Source organism: Amphiprion ocellaris, chromosome 3 (genome assembly GCF_022539595.1).
Source record: "Amphiprion ocellaris isolate individual 3 ecotype Okinawa chromosome 3, ASM2253959v1, whole genome shotgun sequence".
In the NCBI taxonomy this organism is placed as follows: Eukaryota; Metazoa; Chordata; class Actinopteri; family Pomacentridae; genus Amphiprion; species Amphiprion ocellaris.
The window spans coordinates 973619-993938 of record NC_072768.1 but is presented as its reverse complement, the minus strand read 5'-3'; the positions used below and the strand labels follow the sequence as shown (position 1 = coordinate 993938).

At 40.0% G+C, this 20320-nt stretch overlaps 1 protein-coding gene across 2 annotated transcripts in view; it reads right to left on the bottom strand.

The window, feature by feature from the left end:
- cdh13 (cadherin 13, H-cadherin (heart)) overlaps positions 1 to 20320 on the bottom strand; it is a 446773-nt gene that overhangs the window by 25717 nt on the left and 400736 nt on the right. The window contains exon 10 of one of the 2 annotated variants that reach the window (XM_055009252.1): positions 16119 to 17651. The exons of the other annotated variant lie outside the window; for it this stretch is intronic. Coding sequence (XP_054865227.1) covers positions 17650 to 17651 — 2 coding nt within the window. The 3' untranslated portion in view covers positions 16119 to 17649. Of the gene's footprint in view, positions 1 to 16118; positions 17652 to 20320 lie in introns of those variants that run through there. 2 annotated transcript variants of the gene reach the window in all.

Sequence of the window (20320 nt, the reverse complement as noted above, 5' to 3'; positions counted from 1 at the left end):
GGAGTCCAGAAAACAGAGGAAGAGCCAGAGTTAATTCTGTTGTGACAACACAGAAGGCTGCAAACCAGAATAGCTGTTCAGATACACTGAAAGAAAGGAAATGGGGGGATTCTCATGTCTCATATTTTGTGGTTCTCTAGACACACTGGGAATACATAATCATGTTCAAAAACTGGATTATGCATAATATGACCACTTTCATAGTAGGAATAATGGTGCCACATGGGATGCAGCCTCTGTTCTCCTGGGATACACTTTAGTTTCTCCATCCTGCCGACACACACTTTCAGAAATTAACTAGCTGAGCAAAATACATGAAGCCTGGAGTTTCATGTCCATTCATTTACACACTGCCATAATACACGATCAATACATAAGTCCTCAAGCCATTTTAAAATTTTCATTTTAAAATTTTCATTTTAAACTTCACAACTCAATCACCATCAGCTGACAGAGAGAAGCCTGATGATAATACGAAAGACGAGGGTTTGGTCATTCCATCCTTCTGCTATACATTCTAATGGAGTCGATATGAAGCTCCACATGAAGCTGTCCCTGGGTTGGACTGCAAGTGATGTTATGTACATTATTAGCTGTAGCTACACTGTAAAAACAGTCCTGTAAAAAAAAAAACAACAGCAAGGCAGAAAGAATAGCTTAAAAAAACCCAGTGGAATGTAATGTTAAAAAACTATCTGTAACAGTGTAAGTAGCAGCAACTAACTACATATTACCTGCAATATTATCTGCAAAATGTGTAGAATGACAGTTTAAGTAATTTAAAAATATTTAATATAAATCATGTTTCTTACAAATAATGACAAAATAAAAATATGTTTGCTGATTATATATATTTAATAATAAATACAAAAGTAAAATAAGTGTATTTGACAGGCAGTGTAAAACAAATTAGAACAAATGACCACTTGTGAAAATACAGATTTTATTTTTTATTCTGCACTTTTTATTAATGTGGACATTAATTTTAATTTTGGCCTGTGTTTTTACGATTAGCATGTAAATTAATATTATTTTTCTATCTATAATTTAACAAAACAGGAAAGTCTGCAAGACAGCTATGAATTATTCAAAAATAATATTTTCTTACAGTGTAGTCCAAATTTCAAACGTGGGTGAGCTGCAGAGTTGTTGCGCTGACTTCCTCCTACAGTCCTCAGCTTGCCTCATATTCAGTTCATGCTCCCAATCATAAATCATAATCCAACACAAAGTAGCAACCTTAGTTATTTTTAAGACTGTATGGACATTAAGAATTTCATTCGTGGTATTCCTGGAAAAATCTGTTCTGATGTTTCCTGTATTTATTTAATACCTGAAGCCCTTAATCACAGTTAAGTCTGAGAGGCCTTTAAAGGTCTGCTGGGACTGGAGGTCAAACCTGCAGAATGCAAACATAAATCACTGCTCTGCATTACAAGTTCCCACACATGGATTTCTGTTTTTATGTCATTTTGCTTCTGGATGTTATTGTGATTCCTGAGAAATGTGTTTAATATTTATGCACATATTGCAGCTGAAATGGAAAAGAAAATGAGATTAGCCAGCTATTAGCTAACAGACATCTCTGGTCGCATTGGTTGTAGTAGTTTAAGCAAAATGCCCTCAGTCAGATTATTTAATGAACAGGGTGAGAAAGAAGCATCTAAAACAGGGAGAACATGAAGCATTGTCTTCCTGATTGAACTGTTTCTACGCTTCATGTCTTTTCACATGCAGCTCAGCTTGTTTTCTCTCCCATCCTAAACAATTAGTGGATTACAGGGTGGTGCTGGTCAACAGTGGATGGAGCCACACGGTTCACACATAATGCTGGGGATTCCTAACTCTCTAATCACCTCAGAAACCAGAGCAGCATCGATACGGCAGCGCTGCAAATAATGCTTCAGTGGTGTTTCTGCGTGTGCAAAGCAAAAAACACATACAGTCACATCTTTATTGCTTCTGCAAGACATTATAAAAAAAGAAGCAGTCAGTTTTTTCTGCTCTCCATAATTAACATGAGTTCCTGCTTTCCATTAAAATGTCTTTCAGGGATAAATTAATTGTTTCCCCCTGGTTGTGGGGTAACAGCATGCAGAGTCTTTTCAGGGTTACTATTTTTGAGGGTTGTTTTTTTTTTTTTTTTTTCCTGATGGAATTAATAAAATGCAGTTAAACTGGAAGCGGAGAGGAGCAGTGAGACTCTGAGCTAAGACAGAGCAGCAGGGAGGGAGGAGGTGGATGGCAGCAAGGGATGAATAAGGATGATAAAGGACCAGGGCCCAGGCAAAGTTTATCCCCAGGGCTTGTAGCATGGCTCTGTTCCTCCAGTCTGAAGGCCCCTTTAGGCGGTTAGGGTCAGGCAGGAGCCCAAATCGATGGGCCGGGAAGGGACTGTGAGGGTCCATGCTAATACCTGCTCCGTGATAATACCGCCTGCCGAATCCCTGCTGGGCAGCATCATCCATCACCGGCTGATGCCACCAGCCTGGACAGAGGCGCAGGAAGGGAGAGACACAGGATTGTACAGATAGATAGATGGCTGAGGGTTCCTCCGGCGTCGCTGCCGTATATCCCAGAGCTGATTTTAATAAAAGTGGTAATAGGGCAGCAGGAGCTGGCTGGAACGTGTCTCTGGCCCTTCAGACACACAGATAAATGCCGGGTCTTGCAGGTCCGGTGGGACAGTGAGATGTTAATCCATATATTACATATTGCTCTCCTCAGCCTCGGCGTCACAGCGCTGATACACCATGGTAGCTATTGATTGGCTCCTGTCTTGACAAGGGCTGCTAAATGAGATATTTCATCCTCGAGAGGGAAGCTACTGTATTAATTTTCATACCAGAGGCCCACTGGCTGGCCAGTGTTGTTTTACCTCAACTTTAATTTGGTTTCATCGAAGGTCTGTGGGGCAATGTCTCCAATTATGCTCCATCACCGGAGCAGAGTAATTTTTTTAGTCTGAGGCTCATGGAAGAAAGATTACAATCTGCCCTCATACATCTTTGAGGCATTAAGAGATTTCCAGCTCTGTAACAACCATTAAACTATAGGAAACAAATGACAGAAGCCAAGAACTCAATCATGGCAGCATTTAGATTAGCAGAAACTTGAAGCTAAATCAACTTTATTGTAAATATGTGTGCTGCTAATGCATTGTGTCCTTTAAGCAGCGATCCAAGCATCACCTGTCAGTGCATTTAGAGTCAGCTTTTTTAAGAATCACAAATCTGTGCAGCTTTCTGGTGTGATGAAATACTAGTAATATCCAGTCTCCTGCTATTAGTACATCCTTATAAACTCCGTCAGTATTCAGACAAAATAGCACTGTGTGAAAGAAAAAATGGAACATGATGGGGCTCCTGCTTGTGGAATAAATCAGTAAATTTAAAGGCACAAGGAAGCTGGAGAACCTGGAGAACCCACACATGTACAGGAGAACATGGAGACTCCATGCAGAAAGATCCCAGGAAGGCCGGGATACAAACTGGGATCGTCTAGCTGCAAGGTGACAGAGCTAACCACCAAAAATCATGTTTTTAAAAACATTTTTAACATGTCCATGTGGTGTTTTTTATTTCCTCAAAGTCATATCATGAGTAAAATAAGCAGTCAGTGCCATTTCCACCTGGAGACTGCAGTGTTCCAATGACAGTTCCAAAAACACAAAGTCAGGCTTTGGGGGTTTCATATGTCACAAACCTGAGTAGCCAATCACATCAATTTGTGAGGCAGGACTTCCATATCTTTACTCCTCTGGTTTAAACTAATAATAAGTGGGTGGTGTAGTGTAGGGTTAAAGTGTTTGAGCAGTCATAGGTGAGCTGGTGTGCTCCAGTTGCAGCGAATAGGAAGGGAAGCAACAATATAGAGGCAGATCTGAGCCATTTAAAGGCAGAAAGGGATTGTTTTCCTGGAAAAAAATCTCACATTGATAGACAGAGGTGAGTTTTAGAGGTTTAATCAATAACTGCAAAGACTTTAATGTTGTCAGGAAAACCTTGTATTCTGTCCCTGAGGCATCACCAGCTGACAACATGATTCAATTAAAGTTGAACACGAGCGTAAAAGTTTAGATGTTTGACTTGATGCTTTTCTTTTCCTTTCCAACGCCTTGGTTACAGACTACCCTTAGAATACACAACAAGCAGGTTATCATTTCTTACAAAATTAACTTTAACAAATGAAATGAGCTCAAAGAAATTCATTTTTCATACATAATACACGGGGGCTGCACAGTGGCGTAGTGGTTAGCACTTTCACCTTGCAGCTAGAAGATCCCTGGTTCACGTCCCGGCTTTCCCGGGATCTTTCTGCATGGAGTTTGCATGTTCTCCCTGTGCATGCGTGGGTTTTCTCCGGGTACTCCGGCTTCCTCCCACAGTCCAAAAATATGCTGAGGTTAATTGATCATTCTAAATTGCCCGTAGGTGTGAATGTGAGAGTGATTGTTTGTCTCTGTATGTAGCCCTGTGACAGACTGGTGACCTGTCTAGGGTGTCCCCTGCCTTCACCTGAGTCAGCTGGGATAGACTCCAGTCAAGTCAAAATATCTGCTCTAAAAAGCTCCTATTAATCCACCAAAGCAAAGAAGAAGGTTTTATTCTCCATCAACTCCCTGCAGTGTTTCCATTCTGTTCTCTAAGTGCTTATTCAAAGGTGTAGTTGAGAGTCTCAAAGAGAAAAAAATTACAGGACAAAACAGAAGACTTGCCGGGTCGTGGGAAATCCATCTCTCCTTTCATTAGAACAGGTTGCTAGGTGAGTCTTTATAAATGGTTTATTTAGATGCATTCAGAGTATCTATTTCCAGTCAAGCTGGAGCACAACCTCTGGGTCAGTCTCCTCACTTTGTTGCACGAGCGACAAGAGGAAGCTGTGGGTGTCACTATATTTACAGTCTCTATCTCCTCATAAAGCACTTCTCTAACTGTTGCCTCTCTTATCAGCAGTGTCCTCCTCCACCGAATACACAGAACACTTAAACCCAACCAAAGTGCCAACCTAATCGCTTCCACTATCTTACCTGTTCTCTTTTTCCACCTCCTTCCTTCTTCTTCTTCTCTCTGCAGAAACATTCTGCTCTGAAAAGGGCATTTCGGGTGAGAAGTGTGCTTTCTAATGTTTGTTTGTGGTGACGGATGTTTTTTGGTCGCTCCATTATTCTATTCGCTTCGCTGTATTGTGTTAAAAGGTGTCAGTGTGAGAAGACAAATACTGTGAAGGCTATCGGTGGATTCCAGCAGGAAGAATGAGTGAGAGAGAGGCTGCAAAGGCAAACATTCATTCTCATTAGCTCTCAGCTGAATTACTTAGCCAGCTGACGTCCTGTATCTCCTAACTGCACTGCTCGTCACTGAGCCGCCCTGCAGGCGTCTTTAAGACCACTGAAGACACTCTGTCTTATTTTTCTCGTTTCTTTCTCTAGTTGCTCCTTTTCTGCTTGGGCCTACTTATAAATGGGTACTCCTATATTGCTTTTTAAAAAACATTCTTGCAAATGTTTCTCCGGTTAGCAGAGCCAAACCTTCCTCATGAGGTGGGTGGGAATTTCATTAATTATTGCTCCTCCCCTAGTTATAGTGATATATAATGGAAAATCAGAGTGAGGGTGTAAATTGAAGAGAAAGATGCAGCTGCTGTACAAAACTATGATACTGTGATGGTCACAATCAATGCTGGGGGCAAATTAACACACTAGTGTAACCACATTTCTGTTGCATGCACAGGGAGAACATGCAAACTCCATGCAGAAAGATCCTGGGAAGAGGGGATCTTCCAGCTGCAAGGCGACAGAGCTAACCACCACATCACTGTACAGCCCACCATAAAATGTAAAATTGATGAGGTAAAACATGGTTTTCTCATAAGCCTTGACCACCTTTCCTTTTTACATATTTTGGAATGATGCTGGAAGAAAATGACAGCTGAGCTGCAACATGAAAAATCTGAAGAAATATGGAAATCAGATGCATAATACCAGAGCAGTAAACCTCATTTTCCCCTTTTGTCAAAATGTAAATACCAGTTTTAAGAGACAAAATGTAATTTCAATTGGACAGAACTGCAAAACTAACCTGCCTTTTTCCAAAGCAGAAAGACACGTGAGATTTATCTGAAACAGTACTTTGCTCAGATCCACTTTCTACAGTGTATGAAGGTGAAGTTCAGCTGTCCACACACAGAAAATAGACCAGATTCAAGGCCAGGTTTCCACATATTCCCTCAGTTTGGCAGGATGATCACGCCTCACTCTCCTTCTCTATTATACGTCTGCTTAAATATGTAAAACAACGTCATCTGTTTGTATTCCTTCAGTGTTTCTTCCAGGACTAAACACATGCCAGACACACTTCAGTCACACTCTCCAAATTACAAGAAGTCAGATCAATGTTTGTATCAAATCACTGGAAGGCTTCAGACGTGGCGGATTAATTAGCCCCATTACTGAGTAACTGGCTCCTGCATCACTTCTACAGATCAGTTATCAACCACTGAAGCCTAATGTGGGCGCAGATACTGTAGATTATCCGAAATTCCTTCTTTCTCACATGACTCTGCTTCTATCTCATGTCTCCATGAAGAAATCCAGCACCAGAGTTTGGGTTTTCAACATGATGGAGGTGTTTGTAATGTACGAAGTGTGGAGGTTCAGAATGAGTGAAAAGACAGAAGTGATCCACTGCTTAGTTTTCTCCCTGCGCTGTTAGACAGCAATCTGTCTTCCACTGGCAAGATCAATAAACGTCTGTGATACAACATGAAATCACTAGACTCACAAACATTTGCACTGGGAGAACACATCCACACCCCCATGTGCACACTCATGTTTCCTTCACCTCAGAAGACTTTGCAGCAGGAATGCCAAACTCATCTTAGCCCAGGTTCCACATTCAGCCCAGTTTGATCTCCAGTGGACCGAACCAGTAAAACCACAGCATAATAACCTATAAATAACCACAACTCCTAATGTTTCTTTTGTTTCAGTGCAAAAAGTTCACATTTAAGGAATTATCATTTTACAAAATATTATGAACAACCTGAAATTTCTTAAGAAAACTAAATTAAATTTCAACAACATTAAGCCTCAGTTTATCATTTCCACATTACAACTTCCAGATCACAGAGTGTCTAAAAAAGGAACACAACATTTAGTCATCTGGACCTGAACCATAGAGGATTTTACTGTATGACCAAAGCGACAAAAAAAGACAAAACCAAAAAAACAAGACAAAATATTACAAAACTGAGACACAAAACAACAAAAGTGAGAAACAGAATGACAAAAAATGCAACAAACCACACGAAACAAAACAAAAAAGAGACAAAAGATTAGACAAAAAGTTACAAAGTGATAAAAAATGGACAAATGACAAAAACAAGATAAAAAAATTACACAAATGAGACAAACGAGACCAAAAATGACAAAACAAGAAACAAAATGACAAAAAAACAGACAAACAACATACATGAGAAAAAAAACACAAAATGACAAAAATGATACACAAAACAATGAATAAAGTGAAACATGAAATGACAAAAGTCAGACAAAAAAAGACAAAAAACAACAAAAACGAGACAAAATATTACAAAAATGAGTGACAAAACGAAAGAAGAACAAAGAACAATCTAGTATTTTACTTTATGATCCAAACAACTTGTCATGGTCTAGAAATGATTTTAAATTTCTAGTTTTACTAATTTACAATCTGCAGTTAATGTCTTCTCTGGAATTTTGACACTTTGAGGACCGGATTGGACCCTCTGGAGGACCGCTTTTGGCCCATGGGCCTCATGTTGGACACCCCTGCACTACATTAACTTACATTTGTTTTCTGTAGACCTAATGATAATAGTCTTTGCACTAAAATTTAATGCTTCACATTATGAGGGATTGCTTTTTTGTGCTGAAAGGGGAGGTCAGTCTCCACAGTGTGACTGTAAACACATTTATGTCCCCACAACAGAAGAAACCGAACCACACACACACTCTCCTGTGTGATTAGAACAGGCAATAAAATTACTCACACAATTATGCAGACTTAAAGCGCTGTTTGAGCTGACACCAGAGCTTATCTGTCACCAGAGCTGGGCAGGAATGAATGAGGAAATATTTAATTCACTTGCAGGGTATCTGCATTAACCTGCCAGAAACGTGGAAGTGTTAACACGTCTAATAGCTTTTAATATTCAAGAAAAACCGCTGTAATTTGAAAATCTGTCTATTACCGCTGCATTCACAGTGCAGCCCCTATGACTGAGGTATACAGTATTTTTGATCCCGTCACAGCCGGCGTGGTGCCATGATTAGCTGCAGAGTACAAAAAAACCCCCCAAAAATGTGTCCGTCATATCACCTGTTAACCAGCCTTAATAGTCTGTTCTGTATGCTAATAATCACAGCCTGGCAATCAAAGCGCCCTCTGGTTTGGATTTGTTATTCACTCTACTGAGTGAAATAAATTCTATGCACTCACACAGGCCTGGTTTATTCTTCGTTTTTCCCATCTAATCTGTGTCTGAAAGTCAATTTGAATATTTTGTGCCAGAGTGTGTCAGCGTGTGATATAGGTTTTACTCAGCAGTCACCGATGCAGAGAATTCAGGTTATTTACTTTGAATATTACAATCCAGTTTAAAGGCTGTTTTCAATTACCATGGCTGATTAGGCCTCCTCTGAGGAGCATGTAGGAGTATAAACACTGAGCCTGATTAACATCTCTGTGACCCTGGTGGCTGTATTGCACCTGTCAGGGTTGGAGATTTCCACATTAGTTCTTACAGGTTCATGCAGTCCGATGACCTCCCCTAATTCTAGCATAGTTCTGGCAGATCCAACAGGAGCTGAGGTGTAAGTAGCCACAACAACTGGAAACACCTGTGTGGGCTTGCATGGTTTTCAATTCAATTATAATTAATTAGCATTATCTTTCACACTGACACACAATGCCCTCATTAAGTTGATGTGGTTCAAGGGTTGGGGTAAGGAAGATATGATTTAAATATCAAGTTGTGTTTCTAACTAACTTACATTTCCATTTCTTCAGTGGCTAAAATCCATCCATCCACTTATCTGAGGTCAGGTAGTGGAGGCAGGAGATGAAGCAGGTCATTCCAGCACTTTCCAGGTCTTCCTGGAGGATCCTAACGTGTTTCCAGGTCAGAGAAGGTATATAATCCCTCCTCTGGAAACCTCCAAAGGAAGTCTCTCAGTTGGCGTCCAAATCAGACATCCGGGTAGGTCGGGTGGGTCTTCGTGCCCCGGGCCGCCTGGGTCGGTCTTGGCGCGCTGGGGGTGTCGGTAGCTGCTCCCTCTTGTTCTCCGGGTTCGCGTCGTTCACGGTGGCCCCGGTGGCTCTCTGGGGGCCCCGGTGGCTCTCTGGGGGCGCCGCCCTGTGGCTCCTACGGCCCGGGGGGAGGGGTGCCCTGTTGGCTTGGCCCTGCCTTGCCGTGATTGCTGTTCTGGGCTTCGGGGTTCTTCACACTTACATGTTTGATCAGGTCTCGCCAGCTACTGCTGAGTCCCATTTCAGCGAATGATGGGACCCACCAGAATGTGCTGAGAATCTCTCCAGAGTCTCTACCCTAAACTCATTCTCTCTTGCACTAGTATCCTCTTCTGGCCTATTCTATTCCATCCTATTCTATTCTATACTATCAAGACATCCACAATTATGGTGCTCAGTACTGTTTGTTTAATTATTTATTTATTGAATTTCTTTTTCTTTTGTGTTGGTTTGGTTTTCTTTTCTTTTTTCATTTTTTTTTATTGATGGGCAGTTAGTAGTTGGGAATAACACACCACCTTACAATCTTTAATTGCAATAGCACCACCTGTTATTTTCTATCCCTGTTCGTCCTGTTCGTCCTGTTCATCCTGTCCAGTCTTTGTTTCCCCCACACATCACTGAGGTGTAGCACTGCCCTCCCTGGCTCATAATAGGGAATTCTAATAAATATAATAAAGAATATCTGCTTAGGTTTCAGGGAGGGCCGGTGATGGTCACACACATGCACTAAATATTAAAATATTTGGCTGCAAGACTAAAATATGCATCAATCTCATACAATGTTGACACCTCTTTTGTGGAGTTAAACAATGAGAACAAATGCAGACAAAAAAAAAAACAAACAAAAAAACCCCCAAATCAGACGTCCGAACAGCCTCTCCTGGCTCCTCTCAATGCTTCTCCCCCTACCTCTAAGGCTGAGCCCTGCTGCCCTATGGAGGAAACTCATTTGGACAGCTTGTATCTGTGATCTCGTTCTTTCCGTTACTACCCAGATCCAAATCCACTAAAACACACATGGACTGGTTGGTCAAACTCCCATGACCCCATCAGCAGCTCTGGAAGAGTAAAAGCTAGTCCATCGTTCCACAGCCAGGACAGAATCCACATGGTTCCTCCTGAATCCAAGGTTTGACAGTCAAACAAAGCTTCCCTTCCAGCACCCTAACAGTAAATTTTCCCGGGGAGGCTGAGCAGTGTGACACCTCGATAACTGGAGAATACCAATTAACGGCTAAAATGCTCAACGACTTTCACCAGACTGTCTTCAACTCTGTCTGTCTGCTGTTTGGTCCTGAACTGGTACCATATAACGGGCTTTTAGAACTTCTTGCTAAAATGATCAGTCTGCTATGTGTTCAAGTTCTTGTACCTTTAAGGATACTGGGTTTGATTGTCATTTAAAATGCACCAACATGCAGCCATGAATTAAAGGTTGATGTACAGGCTTGTGCAATCAGATTTAATGTTTATTACTGATTATTTTCTGCACTGCCACTGTCATTACTTCACCAGCTAAACCTTGTTTATCGCAGTACATTATGTTTTATCATTAATGACAAATCACTGGTCTCTGCACCACAAGGCTGGATGGACAAGAAGAAATATTCATCTCATGATATTCATCTAGAAAGCTTCTAAACTACCTCACATCCCTGCTCTCACATAAATCTAGCAATTACAGTAAACTTCACCTTTGATATCCCCTACATCCCCACCTTCCTTGGTACTATGCACCTTTTAAATGAAATCAACTGTAAACTGCCCTCCAGCTAGAGTCTCTCTGTTCCTTGGAGCTTTGTTATCTAATGTTTTTCATGACTTTTGTAATTGCTTTTGATAATTTGCTGTTTTGTACCTGTTATTTCTAGTGTCTATCTGGCCTTAGCGGCGTTGTGCCTGTATACTGATTGTACGCTTGTCTTCTCAGGTCTCTGATAGAAAACAGATCAGTTAGATGACTTGATCACATAAAATTCGTAACATAATTCATGGCTATTTGGCACATTTTTTTCATCTAGAAGCTTAAAAATATAGAATATAAAATAAGTAATTACACGTGTTTCACCCCCTGTAAGTCAGTAAGTATTAGATGCACCTTGCACACTTGACCACTGTTATTTCACCTCATTCTTCTTCTGGGTTAAGAGTCCTTTTCAAGTCCAGCCTCAAATTGGAATTAACTAGAATAAAGTCTGGGCTCTTCAGCAAATTCACCTGGTTGTGTTTAGGAAACTTCTGTGTAGTTTTGGCTGTTTGCTTCAGGTCATTATCTTGCTGATAAACAGATTGATGCTGCAGATAAGGAGCCCCACATCATGATGGTGCCACCACCGTGCTTCACATTGGGGATGATGGGTTGGTGATGATCTGCAGTGTTTGGTGTCTGCCTTCAGTCTGGTGGTCAAAATGCTCAGTTTTGGGCTGATCAGACCAAAGAAGCTCCTCCCAGATGACTTCTGGTGAAGTCTAGTCTATATCTAATACGAGCTTCTTTCAAAAGTTGCTTTTCTTTGCCACTCTCTCTTAAAGCTTTGGCTGGTAAATAATCCAGGCAACTCTTGTGATGTACACACTCTCTCCCATCCCAGCTGCTGGAGTCTGAAACTGTGCAAGACAGAAATGAGTGAACGAGGCCACCAAGACACCTATGACTCTCTGGAGGAGTGTTCCAGAGAGTCCAGGGCTCTAGGAAATGTTCTTGAATCCATCCTCTGATGCATGCTTTTGAGTAATCTTTTCACAGAGCTGCTTGGAGTGTTCTTTTGTCTTCATAGTGTAGCTACAGCCAGGAGCACTGATTCACCAGCGACTGGACCTTCCAGATACTGGTGTCTTTATAATAAACTCACTTGGCACTCAGATGATCTCCATTTCACTAATTCTATGACTTTAAGCACCAATTGGCTGCACCTGGATTGAATTAGTCACGTTAAAGAGGGCGAACTCTTCTACAGTCACTTACCTTCCATGTTATATTTTTAATTAATTGATGTTACTTTGTAGAAATGAATGACTTTGACATGGACAAGTCTGTTTTGCAAATTCTTGTCAAACATCTTAACTGTACTGAGCAGGATTCAACGCTGGAAAAAGCAAAAAAATGTTAAAAATTCCAAAGGAGTAAATACTTTTTATAGGCGCTGTAATTAATCGTTAACTGCTCCAACTGAACCATTCATGTTGCCGTCAGCGGCTGGACAAAATAGCAGCCAGTCAATGCTCCAGTCTTTACAAAGACATTCTTGAATTGTGTTTCTACTGATCTTAAAAACAAAAGGGAATTGCCTTGGGGATGCAATGTCCTGGCTTGTAGTAATTTACACAGAAAACATCCCAATCTTAGTAAATCCAACCTCCAGGCTCTTATAAGGGCATCCTACTAGTTTTTTTTCTTTTTGCAGTGAGTTCTTTCATACAGAGTTGCCATTTATCAAGACTGAAAATAACCCTAAACAGTTTCCATTAGCTGTGCTGCTATCCTCCAGAGTGTTTCCTCAGACTGTAGCTGTGATATCTCTCCTGACAGCGAACTACATCAACATGTTCCAGCACCTGCCATATCTTCTGTACTTGATCTCTGTGGGCGGGTTTGAGTGCCACGCAGCAGGCTGACTATTTCTGCCTCTGTGCTCCGATACAAAGACACTGCTTGTACAATGTATGCACACAAAATTAGAACAAATATTTAAGCAGAAATAATGAATGAAGCTGCCGTCTACAGTCAGTAAGTGGATATAGTTAAGTGGGGCCAAGGGACAACCTCGTAATCCACCCACATCCACACCAGACCAGTCCCTTTAAAACAATCCTAATACACTGTATATTCTAATTCTATTGTGTGTATTATCTAATTAAATCATTGGTGTCAAGCTCATCTTAGTTCACATTCAGCCCAATTTCATCTCCATTGGGCCGGACCAATAAAACCACAGCACAATAACCTATAAATAACCACAACTCATAAGGTTTCCTTTGTTGAAGTGCAAAAAAACCTGTTCTGAAAATATTCACATTTAAGGAATTTTCTTTTGACAAAACATCATGAACAACCTGACATTTCTTTGGGAAAAAAATCAATTTCAACAACATTCAGCATCAGTTTATCATTTCCACATTACAACTTCCAGATCAGAGTGTCTACAAAGAAACACAACAATTAGTCACCTGGAACTGAACCATAGAGGATTTTACTTTATGATCCAAACAACAAGTCAGACAAAAAGACCAAAAACAACAAAATATGACAAAAATAAGACTCAAAATGACAAAAGAACAATGAACAATCTAGTATTTTACTTTCTGATCAAAACAACTTGTCATGATCTAGAAATTATTTTAAATTTATAGTTTTACTAATTTACAATCTGCAGTTAATGTCTTCTCTGGAATTTTTACACTTTGAGGGCCGGATTGGACCCTCTGGAGGACCGCTTTTGGCCCGCAGGCCTCATATTTGATACTCTTGAATTAATTAGTCTAGTGTGTGACCGGGCAGGAAGTGAACAAGGAGGTTATTCTATCGCACAGATTGAGTTTTTACTTTGTCTTGAAATAAACTGTTTTCTATTGTTCAGCAAAAGAAAACAAACAGGTTGTGTGAAGATACCCATTGCTTTTGTAAAAGAAAAAAAAGTGTGAAAAATTTCAATGTCGTTTGTTATTTTTCCTATTTTCACACTCCTGTTTGTGCCAGACAAAGACAAGAAAAGGAGTGTGACTTGGGCCAGTAATGTGCACTAACAGGGTTGTTGAAAACTCACAGTCTGAAGTGTGTTTAATTACTTACTTGTAGACAGCAATTAAAATGAGAAATCAACTTGTAGAACTCTTGCAATGTGACCTTCACGAGGACTACACTGGTGCTGGCATGTGTTGAGCTGTTTTTTTTTCTTCTTACTTTTATTTCACAGTCCGTTAAAAAGAAGAAAAGCTTAATCTTTTCTTTCAGCTTTTTGCAATTTGCTTTAACCATGTTGCCAAGGAATCAAGGAATTATCTCTTTTTGTTCTGTTGTTTTTATGTGTGTTTTTTTTCCCTTATTTATCCCCTATATTCCTTCAGGGAAGACAGGAAAAAATCTTGCAATGAAGGCTCCTCAAACAGAACCAAGCAAAACATGACAATAACGCTGTATAATACGATAAGTAGCTTAGCTAACCACTTTGCTGACACACAACCTCTAAACTGGTCTCCCAAATCCGCAGCTTCAACTTCAGGGCTTCTTGTGTCAAATCAAATTCAGGCATTAACAGGCAGAGGTTTGAAATTAAAGCCCCGAGGTGATGCAAGATTGGCTTTGAGAAATGTTTGCAATTAATGTGTGCAGAAGCATATATTCCAACCGCTAGTTAGTGTTCGTCTTGTAATTCAGTGTCTAATTTAATACACTCAGGCTGCCTGTAGTACTGATGGAAATGATCTTTGGCTTAACTTTGGGTGCAACAGAACTGACAACACAAAGGTCTGGGTTAGTGTGTGTGTGTGTGTGTGTGTGTGTGTGTGTGTGTGTGTGTGTGTGTGTGTGTGTGTGTGTGTGTGTGTGTGTGTGTGTGTGTGTGAAGGGAGATCATGAAATATGAATCATAAAGTCTACTTATTAAAAACAGAGATTATACGCATGGTTTATAAACACTTTAGTAATCGATACACAGCAAAATGCATGCTACAAGGTGCGTAACTGTAAAAATAAATGACAATCATATATCAGTTTTCTGTTTTTATAGTATAGAAAACTGCAGACATCACCTTCAACTATTCATTTCTACTTTTTGGGTTACAGATATTTTACTTTACTATTCATACAGTGTGTTTCTGGTTTCTTAATAGTATGAAAAATTAAATAATTATCTGTACCTCTGTACCCCTACTGGCCCTGCAGTGGCAGCGGTGGAGGTTTTGGGTGATGAATGGACTTCATTGTCTTCAGTCCTGCTTGGGGAGTCCGATATTGTTGCCAGACTCTTGCTGCTGGAGCTCACCATGCTTTCACGGCTGCTAATAGTCTTACACTTTGAGATCTTCTAGCTGCAAGGCAATGGTGCTAACTACCGATCCACTGTGCAGCCCTGCTTAATATTTTCTTAAGATATTTATTTATGGAAATAAAACTCTTGTGAAGGTTTCCACTATACGTTGATCATAACACACAGAAACACCATTTTCAGTCTTTTAATTCCTCTTGAGGGGCTCTGCAGAGTTATTTGTGAATAAATGGCTGATGTTCTAAATTCATCTAAATAAGTGGAATCAATAGTGCTGTGCTGTTTGTCTTCCTAAGTAAGATCATTTTAAGCATCTATAAAGACTTTATTCTAGGTGTTTGTTCTTATAAACTGCTTCACTGCAGAATGCTGAGATGAATCAGTTTATCGAAAGTCTTTGATCATAATAATTGATAAAGATGACCCAAAATATCTGTGTTTTCTGCAAAACATATAATGAAAATTAAATGTATTGTTTTTGTGCTTAAACCTTTTGATTTGGCAAACGTTGCTGTCATTTATGAACTTTTAGGTGAACTACTTGGCGCTTTCCCAGTAATATCCCATGCCAAGTAAAAGTCTCACTGAAATGAGTATGAAGTAAAACTGTAAAATATATTGTATACTTACAGCATGAAATTATAACAGATAGAGTTGGACCAAAGAAGAGCAAGTGTTGAAGAAATTGAGGATGGCAGGAAGTTAAAGTTGTACCAATCAATACTTTAAAATCAATGAAAGGACTTAACAGCAATGACAAACCCACAGAGAACTACCAGCCTAAACAAGTCTTTAAACACAGTGGAAGTTTTCCCCTGTCATTGCTTTACAACACTGAATCGTGGTTTATATATTTATTCATTTAGTGATTGACAAGATTTTACAAAAAAAACCCAAAAAACAAAAAAGTTAAAACAGAGTTCTGAATAGTGTGTCAAATAGAAGTAAAGTGATTAAGTGTTCACCCCCTAAAGCCACTCACCTAATCCAACACAGGTGCTGCTAATTTGTGCTACAAGTCAAACAGTTAATGAAACAGTTGATCTGAGTGCAGTGAATCCATCTGAAGTGCATGTAGTAAAAAAGACACTTGTATCTGAAAGGTTCAGTCACTTATGAATCAGCACTTCTGGCTAAAACTTCACCATGAAGGGAAAAAAAACACTCTAGGCTACTCTGGGAAAATGTTGTTGAAAGGAGTAAGTAAGTAAGTAAGGATGGATCCAAGAAGTCACTGAGTATCCCTTGGAGTTCAGGTAAATCCATCATTAAGAAATGTGTAATTCTGCCTAGAGCAGGTCATCCTCCAAAACTGATTGACTGTGGAAGAAAGTGGCAAAGTAAGTAAGTAAGGAAAGTAAGGACAGCCAGTAAGACACCTATGACTCCTCTGAAGGAGTTTCCGTGGTGGAGGTTTAACAAACTGTGCTTACAATAACAGATGTTCAACAGTCTGTCATCAGTAAAAGTGTTATGGAGAGAAGAGGCATGAGAAAGACAAGAAAAAAACCTCAACTATTGTTTTTCAAAGAAGACAATGACGCAAAACATAAAACCAAAGCTCCACTGGAATGATTTAAATACGACAAGGTGAACGTTCTGGAGTGGCTGAGTCAAAAGTGGTGGCAAAAATAAACTGTGACTTAATTTAGAAAAGCAATAAACTTTCAACCTGCAACTTCATGCTCAGCTTAGCGTCACTGCTATCATTAGCAGGCTGCTGTTTTCACCAAACGTTCAGATAAACATACTGCATGCAATCTGCACAAAGTTAGCAAGTAGCTGGAGAATGAGAGACAAATATTTCCCCCAGGAGCTGGTGAGGATCAAAGCAGAGCAACAAGGACATTCATCCTGCTTCGTGTCTGCTGGATGTAATAGTTTGCTAACATTTGCGTTCTAGAAAGACTGACTGAAATATTCACGTGTAAACATATTCACATACACTGCAGCACAAAATACAGAATTTTACCTTAATTATACCAGCAATATGTTATAAATCCAAAGTTAAAAATAAAAAAAAGCACAAAGGTGAGCCTGATCTTGACCACTAACAGAGAAAATGCTTCCACCTAATATAAAAAATGGGATCACCTTGACAAACGCTGTTCTTGGTTCTGAAACCATAGGTGTCGTTATGATAATACTATACAAAATGCTGTGATTCTCAACCCCGCTGCTTTTGAATTTGCTGATTTGATTGAGGCACCATGGCTCATTTCTAAATTACTGCCACAGCATTCATCTCCTCCGTGGGAGTCCAATCCAGCCGTCCATGAAGTCAACGGGCGCTGACTGGACCGGGGCAAAGTGCGAAGCAGAGGACAAAACGTGAGAGCGGCATTGGCCCAGCCACCAAAGAACTCAGTGGCTTCTGAAAAAAGCAAATTGTCTGAATCAGACCATGACCACAGTAAGCGGGTAATTCATTTATCAGTGTTTGTAGTGCGAACAGGGAACATGGAGCACTGAGAAAAGCTGTAATTACAACTAATATGACATGTAATGGTGAACTTTTAGAGGTGGAAATTTCTCTTCTATGATACATTTCATTACAGAACGATTTTGCAGCATTGTTCTATTATTTGTCTGCGGCCATCGTTAGTTTGCAGAACATGGATCAACACTGTATGCATGTGAAGCCATGGTTTTGTGGCTGAACATGCATTCCATGAACTCATACAATCTGATGCACTGCTAGAATTTTAAACACCCAGTAAATTGTGGATTAGTTTCTTCTACTGTGCATTAAAGCACAAAACACACATATTACACGATAACACGCTGTGCTTTTTTTTGTTTGAATGATAATGTTCTAAACTATCAGAAAATGTAATCTTTTACTTGAGTAATACTCAAATAGGGTCTAGTCAAAGGCAGAGATTTCTACTTTTTTCCCCAGGCACTAGTGACTGCAGCAGCCATATTCCGATTCCTATAATCCTCAGCCTCTTATCATCATTTATTTACTGTGTCAATATTCAGTCAATACACGATTACACAGCGCATGCATTGTCACTGACATGTCAGACACACACAAACACATAAATTAGTGATCTGAGTCCATGCAGCAGTGAAGAAACTGGAAATTCAGCCTTGGTTGCTAGGTAGCAGTCAACAGATAATAAATACCAATTTTGTTCTTGAGTGACGACAAAAGGCAAACCTGCTTTCTAAGAACTACGTTCATATACAGCTATTGAGCAAGTGAGAATTAAGTTTAGCAGAAAATGCCAGAGCCAGCGGAAGACATAATAAGGCAATCATGAGAAGTAATAACTTAACAGTAATAACTTGGTGTGGAATTATTGGACCAGCATCCTAAGGAGTCTGTCTATAGAATACTGGATTCTGCATACATCATGTGTAACTCCGGTGTTCATACTGCATGTAGCTGCAGGAGGATTACACAGCTGGAAGGATGCAATAGCACTCTGACAAAAAAAGTTGACGTGCAAACATTAGCTCTCCCAAAACTTAAACATAGCTTTCTAGCAAGTATTGCAATATCAGTATTTTTTTTTACAATATCTAAGCACACCTACATTTTTTAATGTTGGCATAAGCCCTATTCGTACGGGATTAGTATTACCTGAGAACCAATGATGATTTGTAATAATTACAGAGAATGTCTGTGATCTATCTATCTATCTATCTATCTATCTATCTATCTATCTATCTATCTAATTGTGGAGGATGTCTGTGATCTTAATCTCGTGTGAATGCTCCATGTCTGTAATTTGTAAAGTAAAAATTCCACTGTAAATCACCTCCCATATTTCACCAAACACCAACGTCCTGTGATAATACTAGTCCCGTGTGAATCTGCATCTCAGTGATTGGGGGGTATTTTAGTTGCTGTTTTTTTTTTTTTTTATTCTGCGCCTTGTCTACCTCTTTCCCGGTTGAATTCTGGAGGCTAACTGGAGGTTTCTGGAGGAAACTATTGACAGCATTTTAGGTGCAAATGCAGCAGTAGGCCAATAACAACAGACCTACGGACTGTTCACAGAAATGGAAAAATCAGATCAACAGGAAGAGGGAAATCTGGGAGGATATAGAGATGGATGACATGCGTAGCGGCGTGCAGTAAGAAACATTTTTCTAGGATTATCTTTCAACAGGCTGACTCCAAATGCTCTGACAATCCATTATCCCGACAACGCTGCCCGCTGTTCTCAAGTCATGTTGCTGCTTTGACGTGTTTACTGTTGCCATGACGACTACATACCACGTTAAAAGTGATCATTTTAACCTGAACCACAAGCTTTCCATGAACTTAACGAGACCCTAAAAATAGCGTTGTTACAACATAGTCTTTTAACAGCGACGCATCGGCCGTAGGGTTCTGGAAAGCACAGATTATGTTGTCATGGCGACACAGTCAGTTCAGCATGTTGGACAGAGCAGGTATCATCAGATTCTGTGACAACAGCGGATGTTGCAACATGCACAGATTTGACATCATATCCGGGCTGTAATGTCAGTAGATTCCAGTAATATACAGACTTTGCTTATCCAGTACGAATGCTCTGCAGGAAACACAGACGTGGGGGTAATTCACAAACTACCAGAGATCCCAGGGTAATACTAACCCCGAGCGAATAGTACAGTAGAATGTTAGGTGGAGCCTCGCAAATACTCTGTTAATGTTCTTGTCTGGTAATAGGGTTGCTTTAACAGCTTGTGAAATGAGACTGTTCTCCAGAAGACAACCAAATTAGCAGTTTCATTAAATACCCAAAACAACATGTCTGACACAGAACGACAAAGCCCAGTAGCAGACATAGTAATTATAAAGGGAATAAAAATCACTCTACAGTCACCTGACAGGTTGGGGTGGACGGATGGGCCAACAAAACACTGGACTGTTCTCATTGCTCAGGAATCAAATCCTGCTGTTTCGTCAAAGTAAGTGATGAGTTTTTGTAGTTTCCAAGCTGCTCTATGAGGAGGTCAATGGGTGGTGGTGGTGGAGAACAGGATGTTCAGGGTTCCTGTCCTGTGTGTCAGCAATCATTTTTCTCTTGGTTTTATTTTGTT